We start from the raw sequence: 19120 nt of genomic DNA on the forward strand, positions 1-19120 counted from the left end.
CCCCCCCAAGTCGAATTGTCTGCTCATCACAACTTGCTTTTCGCCTGTCTTTGTGTTATCAGGAAATTTAGCAAGCCAGCCTTTAGTGCTTTCATCCAAGACATTTATATACATTGTAAAAAGCTGAGGCCAGATTAAGACTGCATTATGTCTACTTCCTAACCTCTTGTTAGTCAGCCAATCTTCTATCCATTCCAATGCATTAATTCCTAAACAATGAGCTTTTATTTTCTGTAATAACCTTTTTGAAGGAGCCACCTGATCAAAAACCTTTCAGAAATCAAAATATAGCCCATCCATTGATTCCACAGCATGTTCCTGCTTCAAAAACTCCCAATAAATTGGCCAAATATGATTTCCTTTTGTCAAAGCATGCTTCATTTCTCTAAGCACCCTGATTTAAAATCTTTAATAATCATTGCTAACGTTTTCCCTGTGTCAGACATTAAGCTAATTCACCTGCAGTTTCCTACTTTCTGTTTTCCATTCTTAACTGACAATTAACTAAATGTCGGCAGACATTTTTCCAAGCCCGAAACATTAGTTATGTATCTTTACTTTTGCAATATAAAGTACACAGTTTGACCTGCAGAGTTTCTCCAGGATTGTGTTTTTACCAGATCTGGTGTGGTCTGCTCTCCAGTCCCGATGCATGATCTCTTGGCCTTGAAACATCGACTATCCCTCTCTCTCCACAGATGCTACCTGACCCGCTGAGTTCCTCCAGCAGTTTGCTGTTTGCTTCAGGTTTCAGCACCTGCACTCTCTGGTAGACCCCAGAAGATGTGTTAACTCTGCTTCTCTCTTGACAGGGTGCTGCTTAACATGGTGAGAATTTACAGCAATTCTATTTTGACTTCAGATTTCCAACATCTTGATTTTGATAAACATGCCTTCAGCTCAGTGACATCAGCTCATTTACAATAATCCCAATGTATTCTCATAAATTCTACCCAGATTCAGTCACTGACCACCACAATTAGGGTAATTTACAATGGCTATTAAAACTATTGCTAAGCCACTCTTTACAGTGAATTGGTCTGATAATTATCTATTGCTATAGGAGCTTTATCAGCGTTGACTCCTGTTTGGCTTCACTTTGACAGATTGTCGAAAGTCAAATGAAAGAATAGGAAATAATTCATCCTCTTTCCTTTTTTTAAAAAAAATGTGTCTCATTATGACTTGTTTTTTGCTCTCTGCAAATTATGGGAGATGTGCCCAAAATAAGGGTTAAAAATACACAAGCTCTTCAGGTGGTGGAAGAAAATCCAAAGGACTTTTAGAGAGCATTTGAATATGCGTTGAAAGTGAAAGAATTATCAGGGCTATGAGGAAAGTGTAGAGGAGATAATTCAGGTAATGCAAGATAAAATTAAATGGACAGAAATCTAATGAATTTTTTTGCCCATTTTCATGTTTTCTCATGATACAGAAAGAGGTCATTAGGTCCATCGAGTCAATGCTTAGTCCCAGATCACTTCCATTGGTTCCATTCATCATCTTATTTCTTGTATAATCCATTCTCTCACTTCAGGATATTTCAAATGCCCATCAACTACCCCAGATTTGCCTGACTCTTGTATTCACTAGAGGTAATTTATACTGTCAATTAACTTACTGACACATCTGTAGCATGCTGGTGAGAATTGGGGTTCTGGGGATACCGTGTGGTTGCTGGGAGAACCTGCAAAGTCTACCCAGTCAAGACCTGAGGATACAATTGAACTTGTGCCTCTAGAGCTGTGTGGCAAGTTCTCCTGTCTGCTCTGTCTGGTATGTGATCCATATGCCTTCACTTTGTGTTTCCTTTTGTTAAATCTGCAGACATTTCTCCTGATGTTTCCTGTGGCTCCTCTCAAGGCATCATTACCCCTAAAAATGCAAGTTCACCCCAAGACTCCCCAACAACAGACTCATCGTATCTGATAGCTGATGGTTCAAAGTGGTCCACAGGAATAGAACAAAGTGAGCTCCTGATTGCCAGCCCTGCATTGGATGGTGCTGCTCAACATCTGCCTGTTCAATGCCCAGCTGATGAAGGGGCCCGACCTCAGCCTGAAGGAGCGAGCTGTGATACAGACACTGACATCTCATATCCTGAGGCGTCTGCAACCACATCTTCCATCCAGGGGGCCCCTTCAGAAAATGAAGGCCAAGAAAGTAAGCACAAAGTGGATGTGGCTCGAGAAAAGGTGGACAGCTTTGGACTAAGTACTGCCGATGGCACACAATGCTTCATTGCAGACATTGGCTCAGGGATACCCAAAATGGAAGGCACAGAGGGAAACAGACACTTACTGGATGACCCGTTGACCTCTGCTGACTCTCTTGTAGCCACAACACAAGCCAGCCTGGAGGCCAGTGCAGGCTCGCCTTTGTTGGGTGTGTCAGAAGTGAGCAGTAACTCACAAACAGACACAATATCCAGGGAAGCACCAGACGGACACACACAACTGATAGATACCAAAGTAGACAGGGAGGTGGAGTTGTCCAAGTTGGAGGTGGAGGAAGATCAGAATCTGCCTAACACACAAACAGACACATCAATTCAGTTGCCTTTCACTGAGAAAGACACAGAGAGTGCAGAACTGGACCAAAGTGTAGTGAAAACAGGCAATGATGCTCCAAATCTTGCCAAGGATACACTTGTCAACTTCGCTCCCAGTGACAGTACTGAGAATTCACCCACACCAGAACTTCAGGATATTTCAAATGACCAACCAGTGGTTATGGATCCTCTGCACGTACTGTCTGTGCAATCAAGGGCTGAAAATGTAAAGACTGAATTTTCACAAACTCAGGATCATATAACAACCATTGGACACACTGATATGCCTTTGTGTGATTTAAAATCCACCAAAGAGTTGCTAGTGTATTCCAGTGCTGTGGACCAAATATGTGCCACAGATCCAGATCTTTTCTTTACTGCGCCATCCACTCCAGTTAAGTTGGCAAATGGTTCTCAGAAATACTTTTCATATCTGAAAACTGGCTTACACGAGGAGCCTGTTGAAGCCCTGGAGAGCGAAGGCAGTGAGGGTGTCTGTTCTCCACCAACATCTCCCTCAGGATCCTATAGAACCGCAGAAGGAGGTAGCTGGACGTCGTCAGGGACCCCCAACACATCCTTGTCTTGCTCCCCAAATCTACTGACAGAAGTTGAAACAATGGAAGTATCTGCTTGCTATGTCGAATCATTGTCTGCTTTTGCAGAGGAGCTCAGTGAAGAGCAGTCAGATGAACTGCTGCCTATTGTTAATGCTTCTTATAACATCGTTGATGAGGAAATTTGGACATCCACAGAGGAGTCAACTGAAAGGTGCCTTACTGAAACGCAAGATGATCTTGTTCCTTTAGCATTCAATAATGAACATCTTGAAACGAGTGAAGATAATGATGGAGATGTTGATAGTTTTGAACATGAGGGTGAAGATGTTGAAGATGAAGATGAAGAAGATACTGTTGTTGATGATAGACAAGAAAATATAACGCTTAAATATCAGGTCATTTCCAGCAAAGATCCTGGATTAATTGAGGCAAATAATTTGTATCAACAATCAGATGCGACAAACAGAAATATTGATACCGAATCAGGAGGTTCACCAACAATTACACAGAATGTTACAATCAAAGAAAAGATTAGGACAATCACTTTCGATGGAAAACCGGAAGATGCACTTGCCCTCCATCCAATATCCATTCCTCAGGAAGAAGACAAACCAGAGTTAAAATACAAGGTGAAGTTCAATGATGGTGAATCCAGCTGTGAAAGTAGTGTGACAGGACCTGTTAATGAAGACAATCCAAAAGGAATGGGTGGACCTAAATTAAATACCAATGTCCCCAAAGTTTCTTGGCAGACCGAGACTAATTCTGTTCAAACACAACTTAGGGAAGAAAGCACAAAAGCAGTTGGATTATCTGACAATCTTTCTTGTCAGGAATCAAAAGACTTTTCCACAGAGTTGGAAAGAACATCAGTGGAAGAAATGGGTGTAAATTATGGGTCAAGTGACATGAGCGATAGCACAATTTACTCTGCACGTACTTACTTGCTCACCACTAAGGGAGAGAAGGAACACAATGTTTACAGGAGACATGACAACGATTGTACTAATGATGCTCCTCTTGCTTCCGCTGAGGAACTTGCTGAAGATTGCAATGACTCATTTAATGAAGAAAGGAGAATAAAATCAGAGAATGAACCTGATACAAAATTTGAAACTTCTAGCTATGGCCCAATTGATTCACCAGTAAATGAATCAGTCAAGGAAGTTTCCAAAACTTCTGTCAGTTCTGTATATGATCATTTTCTTGAGGCAGAAGATGAATCTGAAAGATTCATACCTTCAGCACTTTGCATTTCTGGGGGCCAACCATCCATTCAAATTGTTTATCCACCTGAAATGGCAGATGTAGAAAGCAGTTGTGCGTTTAAATCTGAGGTAATGCTCCAACCTCCATTCGAAGCTGTTGGTTCAGCACTTGATAATGAGAGAATGGTGCCCTTGTCTTCACTATCATTTCGAGGCAGTATTATTTTTGAGGTAGAGTCTATTGAAATTACTTCATTGTCCACAGTGACCCCAACCGAGCAGGTAAATGTTCAGGATGATGATATTATTCCCTGTGGCGAAGCTAATGATGGTGACGTTAATGAAGGTGACCATGCTGTTGATGTTAACTGTGATGTTGGAGATGAAGATGAAGATAGTTCAGTTTCATTCCTTTATTCACTTTCTGAGAATTCTATCACTGCAGGAGTTGATGAATCCTTTGCATTTCAAGACACCACATCAGAATCATCAGCTTCTGCATCTCTTGAAGGTGAGGATGAAAGAGTTACTGTGGAGCACTATGATCTAATCTCAGGAGCAAATGAAGCACCCACTGAAAGACCAAGAGATGAATCCACTGATTCAGGAAGCGACAGTGAGATGGAGATGTCTTCGGGCACCTCGTCATCAGACTCTGAAGCGTGTGGACCTTACTGCACTTCAAGTATGAGTTTGTGGGATATGGCATCAGCTCTGCAGCCTGGGAATTCCTATTCTTTTGGCAAAGATGAAGAAGAACCAGGTTCTTGCAGGAAGGAACCTGAGGAGATAGTCACTGATAACAAGGATGAATCCCAATCATTAACTGTTGCTGAAGTGACCAAGGATCAAGCTCCGATGTGTGTTAAGGCTTCTCCATTACAGACACATAGCTTACTTATAGATTCACTCTCATCACCTTTGCCCAGTGTGTCAGATATGTCTCAGGAAATCCGATTGGCTGAGTCTACAAAGACCAGCCTAGAGAATCTATCAGAGACGGCAGTGAAGGTTGATGAGAATGAGATGCCTTCGCATGATTCGGACAGTGAAGATCTGTCATTTGGCTCTTCAGCCTTTGGCGAAATGACTCATGATCCGGCATCAAGTGAGAGGCAATCACCAGAGATCGACCCGCTCCCCACCTTTGGACAGGCTCAATCAGACAGCTGTAGTGAGATACCAACCATGCCTCAGGATATAAAGAAGGGTTCATCCACAGAGTCAAATTCAACAAGTCTCACTTCTCATTTGGATAAGGACTTGAATAAAGATGAACTTGACAGTGAATTAGCTTCTGATTTACCTGAAGGTATGAATAAACTCGACGATTACCACCCTCATGCAGTCAGGACATTGTCTGGGGATGATGAGAACAAAGGGCCCAATTCTGAGATGTCCCTGAATGTGCCTGTAGACCTGGCTAATGATGGCGATATGCCAAATATCAGCTCAAGTGAATCCAATTCTGAAAACAACAATTCTGTGCCCACCATACAAAAACCATGTGAAGGTAGTCAATATTCCATTGGGAAAGCCACAAATATCAATGTTATCAGCGAGGATTTAATGTCTATCTGTAAGAAAATTGACAATCAGTCTACTTGTTTTGATGAAACTGAAAAACCTTCTCTTGTCAGTCCTTTCCCATCAGATTCAACCATTTTAAACATTCCTGAGTCCTCCCCTCCTGGTGAATCACAAATCATAGGTATCCATGGAGATGATCTCAGGCCAAAGTCACCATGTCCTACATTAGCTTCCTCAGAGGAAAGTATTGTGGAGGAACATGATGTCTCTTATAATGCTAAAGAGTACCTGGAAATATTACCTGAAAGTAGACCTGTAATGGGATCTGAAAATGTCATTGCATTGGGTTTCAGAGACATGCCATTGCCTCATCTTGGATCCACCACCGAGAGCGTGATTGCTAGTGGACTGATTGAGGAAGTACCTCATTCCTCACCTGATACATGCCAGAATGAACCAACAAATGGACTCAATAATCTTTCTGATTTAACAACCACTGGTAAAACAGTTGGAGCAACAACAAGAAACCCTGAAGAAAATAATTTAGAGGAACAACCTAATGAGACCTTCAACATTGCACCAACAGAAATAATGAATATCGTTCCTGGGGACATTTCAGTGAATGGGGAGTCGGAATATGAGGAGCATCAAGATTTCACAAGCAAACCAATAACTACAACATTAAAAAGTTTACCTTCGTCAGAAACTGAAGATTATGACATAACCAGTGAACCAGAACTTCCTGAACCCATACCATCCACTAAAGATATCAAATCTACAGATGCCTTTGAGATTCGTAACCCCATTGGTGGTCCCAGTCATTCACCAGAACTGAGTGCTCAACAGGATATGGCCTCATTAAAGTTATTTCAATTGCTATCCACCAAAATGGAATCTAGTTACTCAGAACCATTGCTGGATAAACCAGATCAAGAATTTGAAGGTCAACAGGTTGAAGATGGATCAGAAAACAAAGTTTCTATCATTGCCAGTCATGAACATTTTGATACTGGAGGTAAAGTGGACGTTGATCAATCTAATTTGTCAGATCTTGAGTTGAGTTCAAACTCTATATCAAGAAGTGACCAATTCCAGTGTTCTGTCTCCTTATCACAAGAATGCCTTGATTCTGAAAGGTTTCCAGACTTATTAACTACAACTGCTGTCAACCAATCAAAGGTCTTAAGTTCTAGTTTAGAAATGGGCACTCACCCAATAACCAACTCAGAAGAGTGTGATGGTCAGGTTGAACTTCCCACTGTATTTCTTGAAGATAATGGTAGCCAAGCAGAACCCCCTGATATTCTGCAAGACAATGATGTTGATAAGGTAGAAGATTTGGTTACAATACAGGAAGAGAGGAAAGATCAAACCGAGCTCTTAGATAACTTGTCGGATATTACTGAACAAGTAGATATTACAGTCTCGTCACTAGAGAATGCTGCTTGTACCATTTTAAACCAGGTAACAGAAGATATACATGATCACACAGAGCTTCCGAGCGGTGAATCAGAATCATTTTCTGTGGAGTCACAGACTACTGAGGCAACATTCAGAGATGATGGTAGGGAAGTGGAACCTTCAATTACATTATCAAAAGATTATACTCTTAAGGCAGAGGTCCAGAGAACAGAGTTTGGGTATGTTGAAGGACAGTTGGAAAAAAACAGTACCCATTCAACAGATGATTCTATTAAATTAGAAATTGGAGATGGAATAAAAGTTGATATATGTCAAGTTGAGATTTCTCACTTCCCACCTGAAGATGTGGCAGCTGTTTGTACAGCTGGACATTTGGACATATCTGATGTTGCATCAGAAGATAGTTCTTTTCAACTAAAGCCCATTGATGGAATGAGAGAAGATACTTCAGAAGGTGTTGATGCAGGCAATTCAGGCATTTCTGGTGTCATTACCAAATGTACAGATCCAACATTAGACAAGCTGCTGGGGGATTCTGTTGGTCAATTGGAGCTCTCCAGCAGCAATCCAAAAGATGACACTGACCGGTTAGGAATCACTGAACGAATATTTGGTGATGATGGAAATGGAGTAGAATTCACTGAAACTTTACCAGATGACTTTGAATGTGAGTCAGATGTCACCAACATGACAACTGGGGATAGCAATGAGCAAGTCGTAACCATTTACTCAAGAAGCATCATTGACAAGACAAAGGATCCTTGCGCAAGAATTGGTGGTAACTCTGTCGAAGACATTTTGCTGGAAGTTCATGAGCAGAAAGATGTTGATGAACCAGTGAAACTCAACATATTGCCAGTTGAGGATGTTGATTTGCTTGAAGGTAAGAACATTCTTGCAGTTGAAGAAGAAACTCCAGAGAAAGTTGGTGAAGCCCAAATAGGAGATGATACGATACAGCTTGAAGAAAAGGAGACTCTGCCAATAGTGGAAGGTGAACAAGTAAAATCCTGTTGCATTCCAGCAGAAGATAGTGCTTGTACATCGAATTCTAATAGTTCAGTATTATGCCAAAACAATATGCTGGATGGTTCCGAGATCAGCGATATTGCCAGATACTCAGATACCTTACTAAATATATCCACCGAAACATCTGAGATTTCAGGAGACTCTAGTTCTCACATAGAAAAGGTTAGTAGCCGATTGCAAAATGATTCTAGTGAGGTAACCAATGAAGATCAAATTAAGGTCTCTGAAATGTTACCAGATGATAAAGCCATGGACACAGGACCAGAGAATGATAAAGATCAAACAGAAGTCTCCAGTCTTCTTTTGGATACTACTACTTACAATTTGGACACTATGGATGTAACTTCAAATAAAGATAATAGTGATACGGATGAGAAATTCACAGACATAGCATTAAATGGAGATCTGGGAATAATTAACATGTCACAAATTGTACCACATAATGAAGTAGAGATTCCTACCAACACATCTGAAGAATTTGAGTTGGTAGACTCCTCAGTAAGATGTAGCGAATCAACCGATAATGATGATTCAAAAGCCTCAAATGATGGGAAACTAAATGACTTTGAAACAGCAACAGGAAACAACACAAGTCTAGAAGAGAACTTGGATAAGAATTTGCAAGATAGTGCTATTGAAATAAGTTATTTCAGCCATCCACAAGAACATGGTGATAGTACCTTAAAGGTAGCAGAGGCGACAACAAATGATGATCAAAAATTCAGTCTAATCGATAGCCAGTTAAAAGATGTTGCTTATCAATTGGCTGTAACCAATTTAGCATCAGAACATGAGGACCAAGAGATTGCAAAAGCCACACAAATCAGTAACGCTGATCGACTAAATCTCTTTGAATCCTGTGACACAAAACTCTCGGAGATGTCGAAAGGGCAAAATGTTGGCGAACTGGAGGATTTATACTTTGAACAAAAGAATATCAGTAATCAAGAAGAACCCCCAAACCGAACTCCAACAGAGGATGATCGTCAACAGGAGGTTTGTGAGAGCGAATTAAGACCTTCTTGCAAGTTGGATGTTTCAGTTTCTGCAGAAGAATTCGATCCTTCTCGCTCACCCCTGTCAGAATCTGCTGCAGGATCAACTGAAGAATGTCTGAAGTGTTCTCAAAGTCTGATCAATGATGTTGCAGAGTTAAATGATCAAGTAACTTCTGAGGATCACACTGATATCAGTCAAAAAACTGTGATTTCAGCAACTCGAGATTCTTCAGAGGACCAATCAGAAAACGCAGGTGACATGAAAGGCCACATTTTAGCTATAGAACAAAAGACAGAAATGGAAGCTAATGAGACAGCACTATCCCCTAAATTACCAGAATTTACACCTGAAACTGAACTTGACCTTTACACTGATGAATCCAATAATGTGACATCAGATAGTTTGAGGTCAGAAGATGTTGAGATCTGTGAGCACACGATCCTTCAATCAGAGCCAGTTTGTATGCCTTCATCCGTCTCTTCTGTCTGTCAAGAATCAGAACATATCGTTCAGGACTATAAGACAGATAAAGCTGCTTTAAAACGTGAGGAAGAGTTATCAATGAAGGTGCCCACAGAGTTACAAGAAAATAAAAATGACAAGGATACACCAATTGGAATGTCAGATTCATGTCAGTACCATGAGCCTGAAGGAATGAGCTGCGCCCAAGGTGATGCTGATTTAAAAATAGACTCACATTCCAGTTCAGACAGAAGTCAGGCTGAATCTGATGCTCTGACTTTCACACAAAATAGTGAACAATTGCATTGTGACAAAAAAGACAATAGTCCCTCATTGGAGACTTCACAGCAAGATCAAAATCCTTTTTGCTCAGTAGGTAGCGATGGAGAAGAAAAGGATGATACTTACCACCATGTATCACTTAAGGTGATTGAAGAAAGCTCTCAGGATAAAAAACTGGATACTTTGCATCATTCCAAACATTTCTCCATCATTGGTGATTCATTGGTAGAGGGGCCAGAATTTAATGCATCTTGCAAAACTCCAGAAAAACCTCTCACATGTCCCCACGCCTCACTGAGTAACATTCCTTCTGCATTTTCAATGACAGAATTTGGTATTCCTTCTGCTCCCATCCATTCCATTGCAGACCATGCCTACATAGATACAACTTCCCCTGCGACCTCCCCTGAACTTGCTAATGGCTGCTTTTCTGCTGTTACGTCCTCCCCATCACATAAATTGGCATTAGGACAACAGGACAAAGAAAACCTTTCAAAACATGCTGCTCCATCTGAAAGACCACCAGGGGAAGATGGAAGCCATAAAGAGTTCAAGTCTGAAGCAATGGATTTGGAAGAGAAACAAGCAGGTAACGTTTTGTTGCATTTACATCCTGAGAAAGAACTTACTTTATTTGAATTTAATTGGTTACAAATTACTTGTTGGCAACCTGAAAACAATCCCTTTCCTTCATTTGATGGTTCTCTCATTTATGTTGACGTGCCAGTTTGATTTGGGCAACTCTTTCCTTTATATTCTTAAGACTGTGGTCCACTGCTTCTGCAGGAATACAGGTCACAATCAAGTTGGCACTTTGGACCAGAAACATCATTACTGGAGTTGTTGTCCATTAAAAAGATAACAGATCCTGGTTACATAAGTTAAGTGGGCATTCAATTTTCCATAGCACTGTTTGAAGAACCTTTAGTATTTTTGGCTCATGTTCCTCCAGGCAAAAAGAGCAGTGTTTATTTAGAACACATGAGAATGATTAATTTTCATTTCAGCTACTTTGTGTCTGATCAATGTGATGCGATGCTTTATATCTTTTAGACTCCTCCATGATGTTTCAGCAGTTCTATTTCTTGTATAAAATGTATGTTTACTTTGGAATCCTATTTGTGATGTGTTTCTTTATGCTCCTTCATAGGTATAACCTTACTGCTATTAAAATAACTTTCTGAATTTGTCAATAATTGGAACAGAAGGAGCCATTCATCCCCTGAGCTTCTTTTGCCATTCAGTTAGATCATGGTTGATCTGTATCTTAACTCTAGTTATCCACCTTTGATCCGTAATCCTTGAACCCTTATGTCACCAAAAAAAAATCAATTTTTTTTTTCAAAATTTTAATTTACCCTTCCTTCACCAGGTATTTGGGAAGAAATTTCAGTATTTCAGGTTTGCATGGAAAAATGCCACTGAATGCTCAACTTGATTCAGTACATTGACTGCTCGCGGCAGTGGAGCATTTTGTCCAATGGACGCAAGAATTGTTTCAGATGTTTTATCTCAAAACTCTGGCAGGAATCTGGAATGAGTGCCTCAGATGTTTTGGATTTTTTTCCCTTAGGAAATTCCCAGTATTTTTTAAAAAGGGTATATTTAAAAGATAGCTTTAAATATTTAACTTGATTGAATAAAATTGCTCTGTCTGCTATTCAAATTTGTTAACCTGTTTGTAAAGATAAGATATTATCACCTATAATAAATAAGTGCTCATATTGAACAATTAGCATTGACAAATAACCACTCCCATCCATTCATCTGTGGAATTGTCCCAAAATTTGCTCTCTAATGTTTTTGTTTAATCTCTCCTCCATATTTGGTTGTCTGCTATTTTAATCAAGTAGTTACTTTTAATTGTTTGGTGAATGTTAACCAGCATTGCCACCCTGTTAGGTGTGTACCAAGACCACTTCTGGTTTCACTGTTCATGAATTTTGTTGCAGTAGAGATTAAATAATTAAGAGGATGTCAAAATATTGGCTACCTCCTCATCTCTTTCCCCCTGGACAATGCTATTTTTATTGACATTTGTGGCTGTTCCAGCTAAGATCAGTGAGCTTGGTCAATGCAAGGGATCAAAGCAAAACTCCATGGCATTACCACACCACACTTAGGTGTCAGATCTTTGAATGTTTTATACTTTATATCCAGTGATGGAAAACACTTCCGAAACATTAATCATGGGAACAGATGTCTCACTGAAGTATCAAAAGGCAGTGTATGCTTCTTATGAATGGAGATGTTTGCCTTGGTCCAATGCTTTTGGTTGCCTCAATGTGTTCAAACACATAATCTAGGCTAACACTTCAATGAGGTACTGAGGTGTTCTTGTAGGCTTGGAGATGTCTTTTTTGGGATGAGACATTGAACTGAGCTTCCATCTGCTCTTCCCCTTGGACATAAAGGATTCACTGAAGCAAAGCAGCAAACATTTTCCAATGTCCTAATTAATAGTTAATCTCAACCAAACCCTGAAAGATGTTGTTCTGTTTTACTTATTTAATGTTTGTGTAAATTTGTTTCATGCCAATTTCCACTGAGTGTCCTGATGTTACAACAGAGATTTTGGTTCAATGGCTGTAAAACAATTTGGGATGTCCTAACACAAGATTGCCAGGATGTAGAAATACTAAGTTGTCCACAGACTTGAGTATAAATGCTAAATTTGCCTATTTTTCAAAGCCAGAAGTTAGTGTCAAAGATTGTTGACTTATGTTACTTACTGTTACTTTCACTCTTGGTTGTGTCCTGCATTACGATCTTGATTAGTCAAAAGTAAATAAGTTTAACACATGATGTCAATATGCATCCAGCAATGGCTTAATATGATTCGCCTATGCAGTTCCACAGATCCCTGAGAAATTGGAGGAATGCCCTGGAGTTGATCACCTGAACTCCACCCAAGCAGAAGCTAGGTCCTTGGACACTGAACCCATCCATCAGACTGGCCATTCTTTCAGCCCATCAGATTCGACTTCCTCCAGCGAGAATGAGCTACCATTCCCAGTCCCACTTGAAGATGTTAGGCAAAGAAGCCCTACTCGGGAGGACTCTGTTAAATCAGATTCCATGGTTTCACAGATCCCATTGAAGCAAAGGACTTTTGAAACTGCTTCTATCAACAGAGGTAAAAGAAAAAGTGATTTAGAGAAGGATGTCTGCAATCTTTACACAGTTCCTTATTTGGTGGTAGCGCAGCTCCTGTGACTCAGGTTCAGTCCTATCCTCTGGTGCTGTCTGGATGGAGTTTGTGCAGTTTATCTAAGTGTGGTACTCCCGGTATGCTGGTTTCCTCCCACATCCTAACATGTGCAGGTTAGTGAGTTAATTGGCCACTCTAAATTGCTGCCAGTGAATTGTAGAATCAGATGGGAATATAGTATTAATAAAATAGTAATTTTATAAATATTTAAGAGAAGGTTGGTTAGATTTTTGCAAAGTATGAGAATTAATGGATATGGAGAAAAGGCAGGTAGATGGTGATGAGCCTATCATCAGATTAGCCATGATCTTATTAAATGGCGAAGCAGGTTTGACAGGCTGGATGGTCGACTCCTGCTCCTATTTCTTGTTTCATTGGGTGTTTAAAAGTTGATGGGGACTCAGTAACAGAGAGCCTGTTTCCATAACCATCATGCTCGAGGTGACTTTGCCTTAACAACAATAGAATTGATACATAAATGCCCTCTATCCAACAAGCTCCCATTGTATCATTGTTTCTTGGAATGGGAGGGAATGAGAATAAATCTTGAATTCACAAGTTAAAGGCAATGTCCCAACAATGGAGATGAGGGAGTTAACTTCTGAGGTTTGGAGGACAGTGTCCCAATCTTTCTTATTGGAGCACATCTCACTGTAGAGATGGCTTTGATCTGACTTAGTTCCCATTACCACTGGGAGAGTGATTTATATGTAAGCGGTTTGACATGTGTCATATCAAACGGCAGTGATTTTTTTTGGACTTACAGAGTGGAAGGGAGTTGTTGAACTGGCCTTTTTAAAACATTTTCCCCCCAGCATTCACAAAAACAAATTCAGTTTGCTTATGAGGGCTGCATTTATGCAGTCCCCCCCCCTCCCCCTTAGATCTCCCTTATGCATCTTCATCAACATTTTATCTCTGAGTACCAGGCCTAAGACCAAGCATTGACATTTCTGATTTCTATTCTAGCAGATACAGGATATCCTTCATATGGATCTAATTATCATGTGGAATAGGGAACAGTAGAGCACATTGGCCCATGATTTCTGGGCCAAAGATAGTGTCAAATTAAACAATGTCTCTCTGCCTACATGTGAGCCATATAAAACCATAAGACATAGAAGCAGAAATAGTCTATTCAGCCCATCAAGTCTGCCCTACCATTTAATCATGTGCTGATCCATTTTCCCCAGCACTGCAGCTCAGCCTTCTCTCCGTAAGCTCTGATGCCCTGGCTAATCAAGAAACTACCAATCTCTGCTGTAAATACACCCAATGATCTGGCCTCCAAAACCACCTCTGGCAAGATATTCCATAGATTTACCACCCTCTGGCTAAAGAAATTCCTCCACATCTCTGTTCTAAGCAGATGCCCTTCAATCCTGAATTTGTGTCCTCTTGAATGAGTACAGGAAAAGAGCTGCCAAACGCTCCTCATAGGATAACTCTTTCATTACTAGGAATAATCATAGTGAACCTCCATTGAATCCATTCCACCATCAAGAACATGCTTTCTTAAATGAGACCAAAACTGCTCACAATACTCCCAAGTGAGGTCTCACCAGCATTTCATAAAGCTTAATCATCGCATCCCTGCTTATGTATTCTACTCCTCTTGAAATGAATGCCAGCATTGCATTTGCCTTCTTCACCACTGACTTAACATGCAAGTTTACCTTTAAGCTCTCTTGCACAAGGACTCCAGGGACCTTTTACATCTGGGTATTTCACTTTTCTTCCCATTTAGAAAATATCTGCCCATTTATTTTCTTCTACCCATGTACACGACCGTACACTTTCTGACATTGTATTTAATTTGCCACTTCTCTGCCTATTCTCCTCATCTGCCTCAGTCTTTCTGCAGGCTTTCTGTTTCCTCTACACTACCTGCTCTTCCAGCTACCTTCATATCATCTGAAAACTTGGCCACAAACCCATTCCTTCCATAATCCAAGGCATTAATATAGAACATAAAAGAGGCATCCCTAACACCGACCCTTGTGGAATATCACTAGCCAACCACAATCTGATCCCTATATTCTGAATTCTCTGCTTCCTGCCAAACAGTTAATGCTCTATCCATTCTAGTATGTTTCCTGTTATACCATGGGTTCTTATCTTGTTAAGTAGCCTCCTGCGTGGCACCTTGTCAAAGACCTCCTGAAAAATCCAAATTGACATCTCCTTTATTTAACCTGCTTGTCACTTCTTCAAAGAATTTCAATAGGTTTGTCAAGCAAGATTTTCTCTTTCAGGAAACCGTGCTGCCTTTGGCCTACCTTGTCATGTGCCTCCAAGTACTCCATAACCTCATCCTTGTCAATCGACTCCAATATCTTCCCAACCACAGACATATGGCTAGCCAGTCAATAATTTCTTTTCCGCTGCCTCCCTCCTTTCTTGAATAGTGAGGTGGCGTTTGTGATTTTCTGGATCATCAACAATGTCACCAAATCTCTACTATTTCTTTCAGAACTGGAGGGTGCAACCCATTTGAACCAGGAGATTGATCCACTCTTGGACAACTCAGTTTTTGAATGCCTTCTCCCTTGAAATAGTAACTGCACTCACTTCCCTTCCCTGAATCCCTTCAGCATCTGGCATACTGCTCTCCTTCACAGTAAAGACCGATGCAAAATTTTTATTTAGTTCCTCTGCCATCTCCTTGTCTCCCATTATTATTTCTTCAACATAATTTTCTAGTGGTTCTATATCTACTCTCACCTCTCTTTTATTCTTTATAAATTTGGAGGTTTTTGTATTCTCTTATTATTTTGCTAGCCTACTTTCCATATAACCATATAACCACTTACAGCACAGAACAGGCCAGTTCGGCCCTACTAGTCCATGCCGTAGCAAATCCCCACCCTCCTAGTCCCACAGACCAGCACCCAGTCCATACCCCTCTAGTCCCCTCCTATCCATGTAACGATCCAGTCTTTCCTTAAATGTAACCAATAATCCCGCCTCGACCACGTCTGGCGGAAGCTCATTCCACATCCCCACCACCCTCTGCGTAAAGAAATTTCCCCTCACGTTCCCCTTATAATTTTCCCCCTTCAATCTTAAACCATGTCCTCTAGTTTGAATCTCCCCCTTTCTTAATTGAAAAAGCCTATCCACATTTACTCTGTCTGTCCCTTTTAAAATCTTAAACACCTCTATCAAGTCCCCTCTCAATCTTCTACGCTCCAGAGAAAAAAGCCCCAGTCTGCACAACCTTTCCCTGTAACTCAGACCCTGAAATCCTGTCAACATTCTCGTGAACCTTCTCTGCACTCTCTCTATTTTGTTTATATCTTTCCTATAATTTGGTGACCAAAACTGTACACAGTACTCCAAATTTGGCCTCACCAATGCCTTGTACAATTTCATCATAACCTCCCTACTCTTGAATTCAATACTCCGATTTATGAAGGCCAACATTCCAAATGCCTTCTTCACCATACCATCTACCTGAGTATCAGCCTTGAGGGTACTATTTACCATAACTCCTAAATCCCTTTGCTGCTCTGCACTCCTCATTGTCTACCATTCAATGTATATGACCTATTTAAATTTGCCTTTCCAAAATGTAGCACCTCACATTTATCTGTATTAAATTCCGTCAGCCATTTCTCAGCCCACACCTCCAGCCTTCCTAAATCACCTTTTAATCTACGGTAATCTACCTCACTGTCCACAATGCCACCAATCTTTGTGTCATCCACAAACTTGCTTATCCAATTCATACTTAATCTTTTCCCTCCATTCCTATCTAGAACCCTCTTAAATGCTGCCATTGTGTCTGTTTCCACCACTACCCCAGCAACCCATTCTAGACATCTACCATACTCTGTGTAAAATATTTGTCCTTTAAACTTTCTGCCTCTCATCTCAAATGCACATACTCAAATATTGTACATTTTTGCCTTGGGAGATTGATTCTGAATGTCTTCCAATTAATACTGATCATAATGTTATAAATTTCTATCAGGTCTCCCCTCACTCCAGAGGAAACAACCTAAGTTGTTCCAACCTCTAATAACCTCTAACCCAGGCAGCATCCTGGTAAAATCTCTTCAGTACCTCTTCCAAAGCCTCCACATCCTTTCTGTATTGGGGTGACCAGAATAGCTCACAGCCTCCCAAGTGCAGACTAACCAAAGTTTTATATAGCTGCAACGTGCCTTACTTAACCAAGGCTACGAAAATTTTCAGCAAAGTGTTAGATCCACAGAGAGAGCAGCTCTTTTGAAATGTGTGATGATGCATTATTCAGAAATTGTGGCAGAGCTGCTTGCTGTGAATGTTGGTCTGGATAACTTCCAAGAAAACATAAAGATCATAAACTGCTTGTGATTTAAGCCCAATTATGGAACATCCATCAGGTTGCAGAAAGTAAATGTGGGGATGTAGAAATGTAATTTAAGAATTTAGTCCTGCCTTGACAAAGATATTCAAGTAATCAATGCACCTATTTCAAGGACAAAGGCTATGTGGATATATTGAATTTGAGATGAGCAATATGGTAATTTTTTTCTGATCTCTCAGAAAGAAATGTAGGAGGCCGTGAATACAGGATAATATCTAGACGGGGTGAAAAGTGACACCACTTGAGTTTGACTTTCTCTCAGGCTGTATTTTCATCTGAGATTAAATGAATGGTCAAGGTGAGCTGATCTGCAGAAGCAAAACTTTGATGGTACAACAAGATCAGGTGCTTTTCACACAATTAGCAGTGATTGGTTACCATGATAGAATAAGAGAAACTTCCCACTGCCAAACACTGAACTGAGAGACCAGGGACCAAGTACAGAAATACAAACCCTCTAGTTCCCAAGCAAAGAACCAAACTAAGATGTTGAGATTGTATAAGACGTTGGTGTGGCCTAATTTGGAGTTCTGTGTGCAGTTCTGGTCGCCTATTTATAGGAAGGATATAAACAGAGTGGAGAGAGTGCAGAGAAGGTTTACCAGAATGTTACCTGGGTTTAAGCATCTAGAGTATAGGGAGAGATTGGACAGATTAGGTCTTTATTCTTTGGAGCGTAGAAGGTTGAGAGGGGATTTGATAGAAGTATTTAAGATTATGAAAGGGATAGACAGAGTGGATGTGGATAGACTATTTCCGTTAAGAGGAGGAAAGATTAAAACAAGAGAACATGAGTTAAGAATTAAGGGGCAGAGGTTTAGAGGTAACATGAGGGGGAACTTCTTTACTCAGAGAGTGGTAGCCATGTGGAATGATCTTCCGGGAGAAATAGTGGCGGCGGAGTCAATTGTATTATTTAAGAAAAGGTTGGACAGGTATATGGATGAGAAGAAGATGGAGGGTTATGGGCATTGTGCAGGGAGGTGGGACTAGAAAGGGGTGTTTGGTTCGGTGCGGACTAGAAGGGCCTAATGGCCTGTTTCCGTGCTGTAATTGTTATGTTATGTTATAAGATTAATCCTCGGCAAGTCACAGACAGACTCCGGGCCAAAGTTACATCAGATCTGTTTTGCCTGCAGGAGAAAATAGATCTGATGACAATTTTTTGGGGGATGCACTGCACAGGAGGCAATTTTGAGAAGTTCTCAAAGGACAGGCAGTTTGTCCTTTGGATAGTGTCACCTTGCTTTCTGCAGAAAACATTGTTAGTGGCTGAGTCATTTCAGTTCAATTCTAATGTGTCTTCTAGCCTTTTGCACTAATCCAATGCAACAGGTTACAAATAGTCTTGTTGCTGAGAGTGGGTGAAAATAAATTCTACAGAAAGGCTGCTAAGAAGCAGAAGTGGTCAAAAGAAGATAGGCACAGAAATGCAAAGCTTTAAAGAAAAGGATGTATTTAGTTGACAAAGATTATTTGACACACTCCACAACCAAGATCATGCAGTCTGAA

General features: G+C 40.5%; 1 protein-coding gene across 3 annotated transcripts in view; it reads left to right on the forward strand.

Annotated features, from left to right (window-relative positions):
• The window catches only part of LOC138755687 (uncharacterized), a 65213-nt gene that overhangs the window by 34666 nt on the left and 11427 nt on the right, over positions 1–19120 (forward strand). Inside the window, exons 2-3 of one of the 3 annotated variants that reach the window (XM_069922112.1) lie at positions 1828–10632; positions 12895–13179. In XM_069922112.1, coding sequence (XP_069778213.1) covers positions 1828–10632; positions 12895–13179 — 9090 coding nt within the window. The other 2 variants (XM_069922113.1, XM_069922114.1) reach the window with 2 other exon arrangements.

Source organism: Narcine bancroftii, chromosome 2 (assembly GCF_036971445.1).
Source record: "Narcine bancroftii isolate sNarBan1 chromosome 2, sNarBan1.hap1, whole genome shotgun sequence".
NCBI lineage: Eukaryota > Metazoa > Chordata > Chondrichthyes > Torpediniformes > Narcinidae > Narcine > Narcine bancroftii.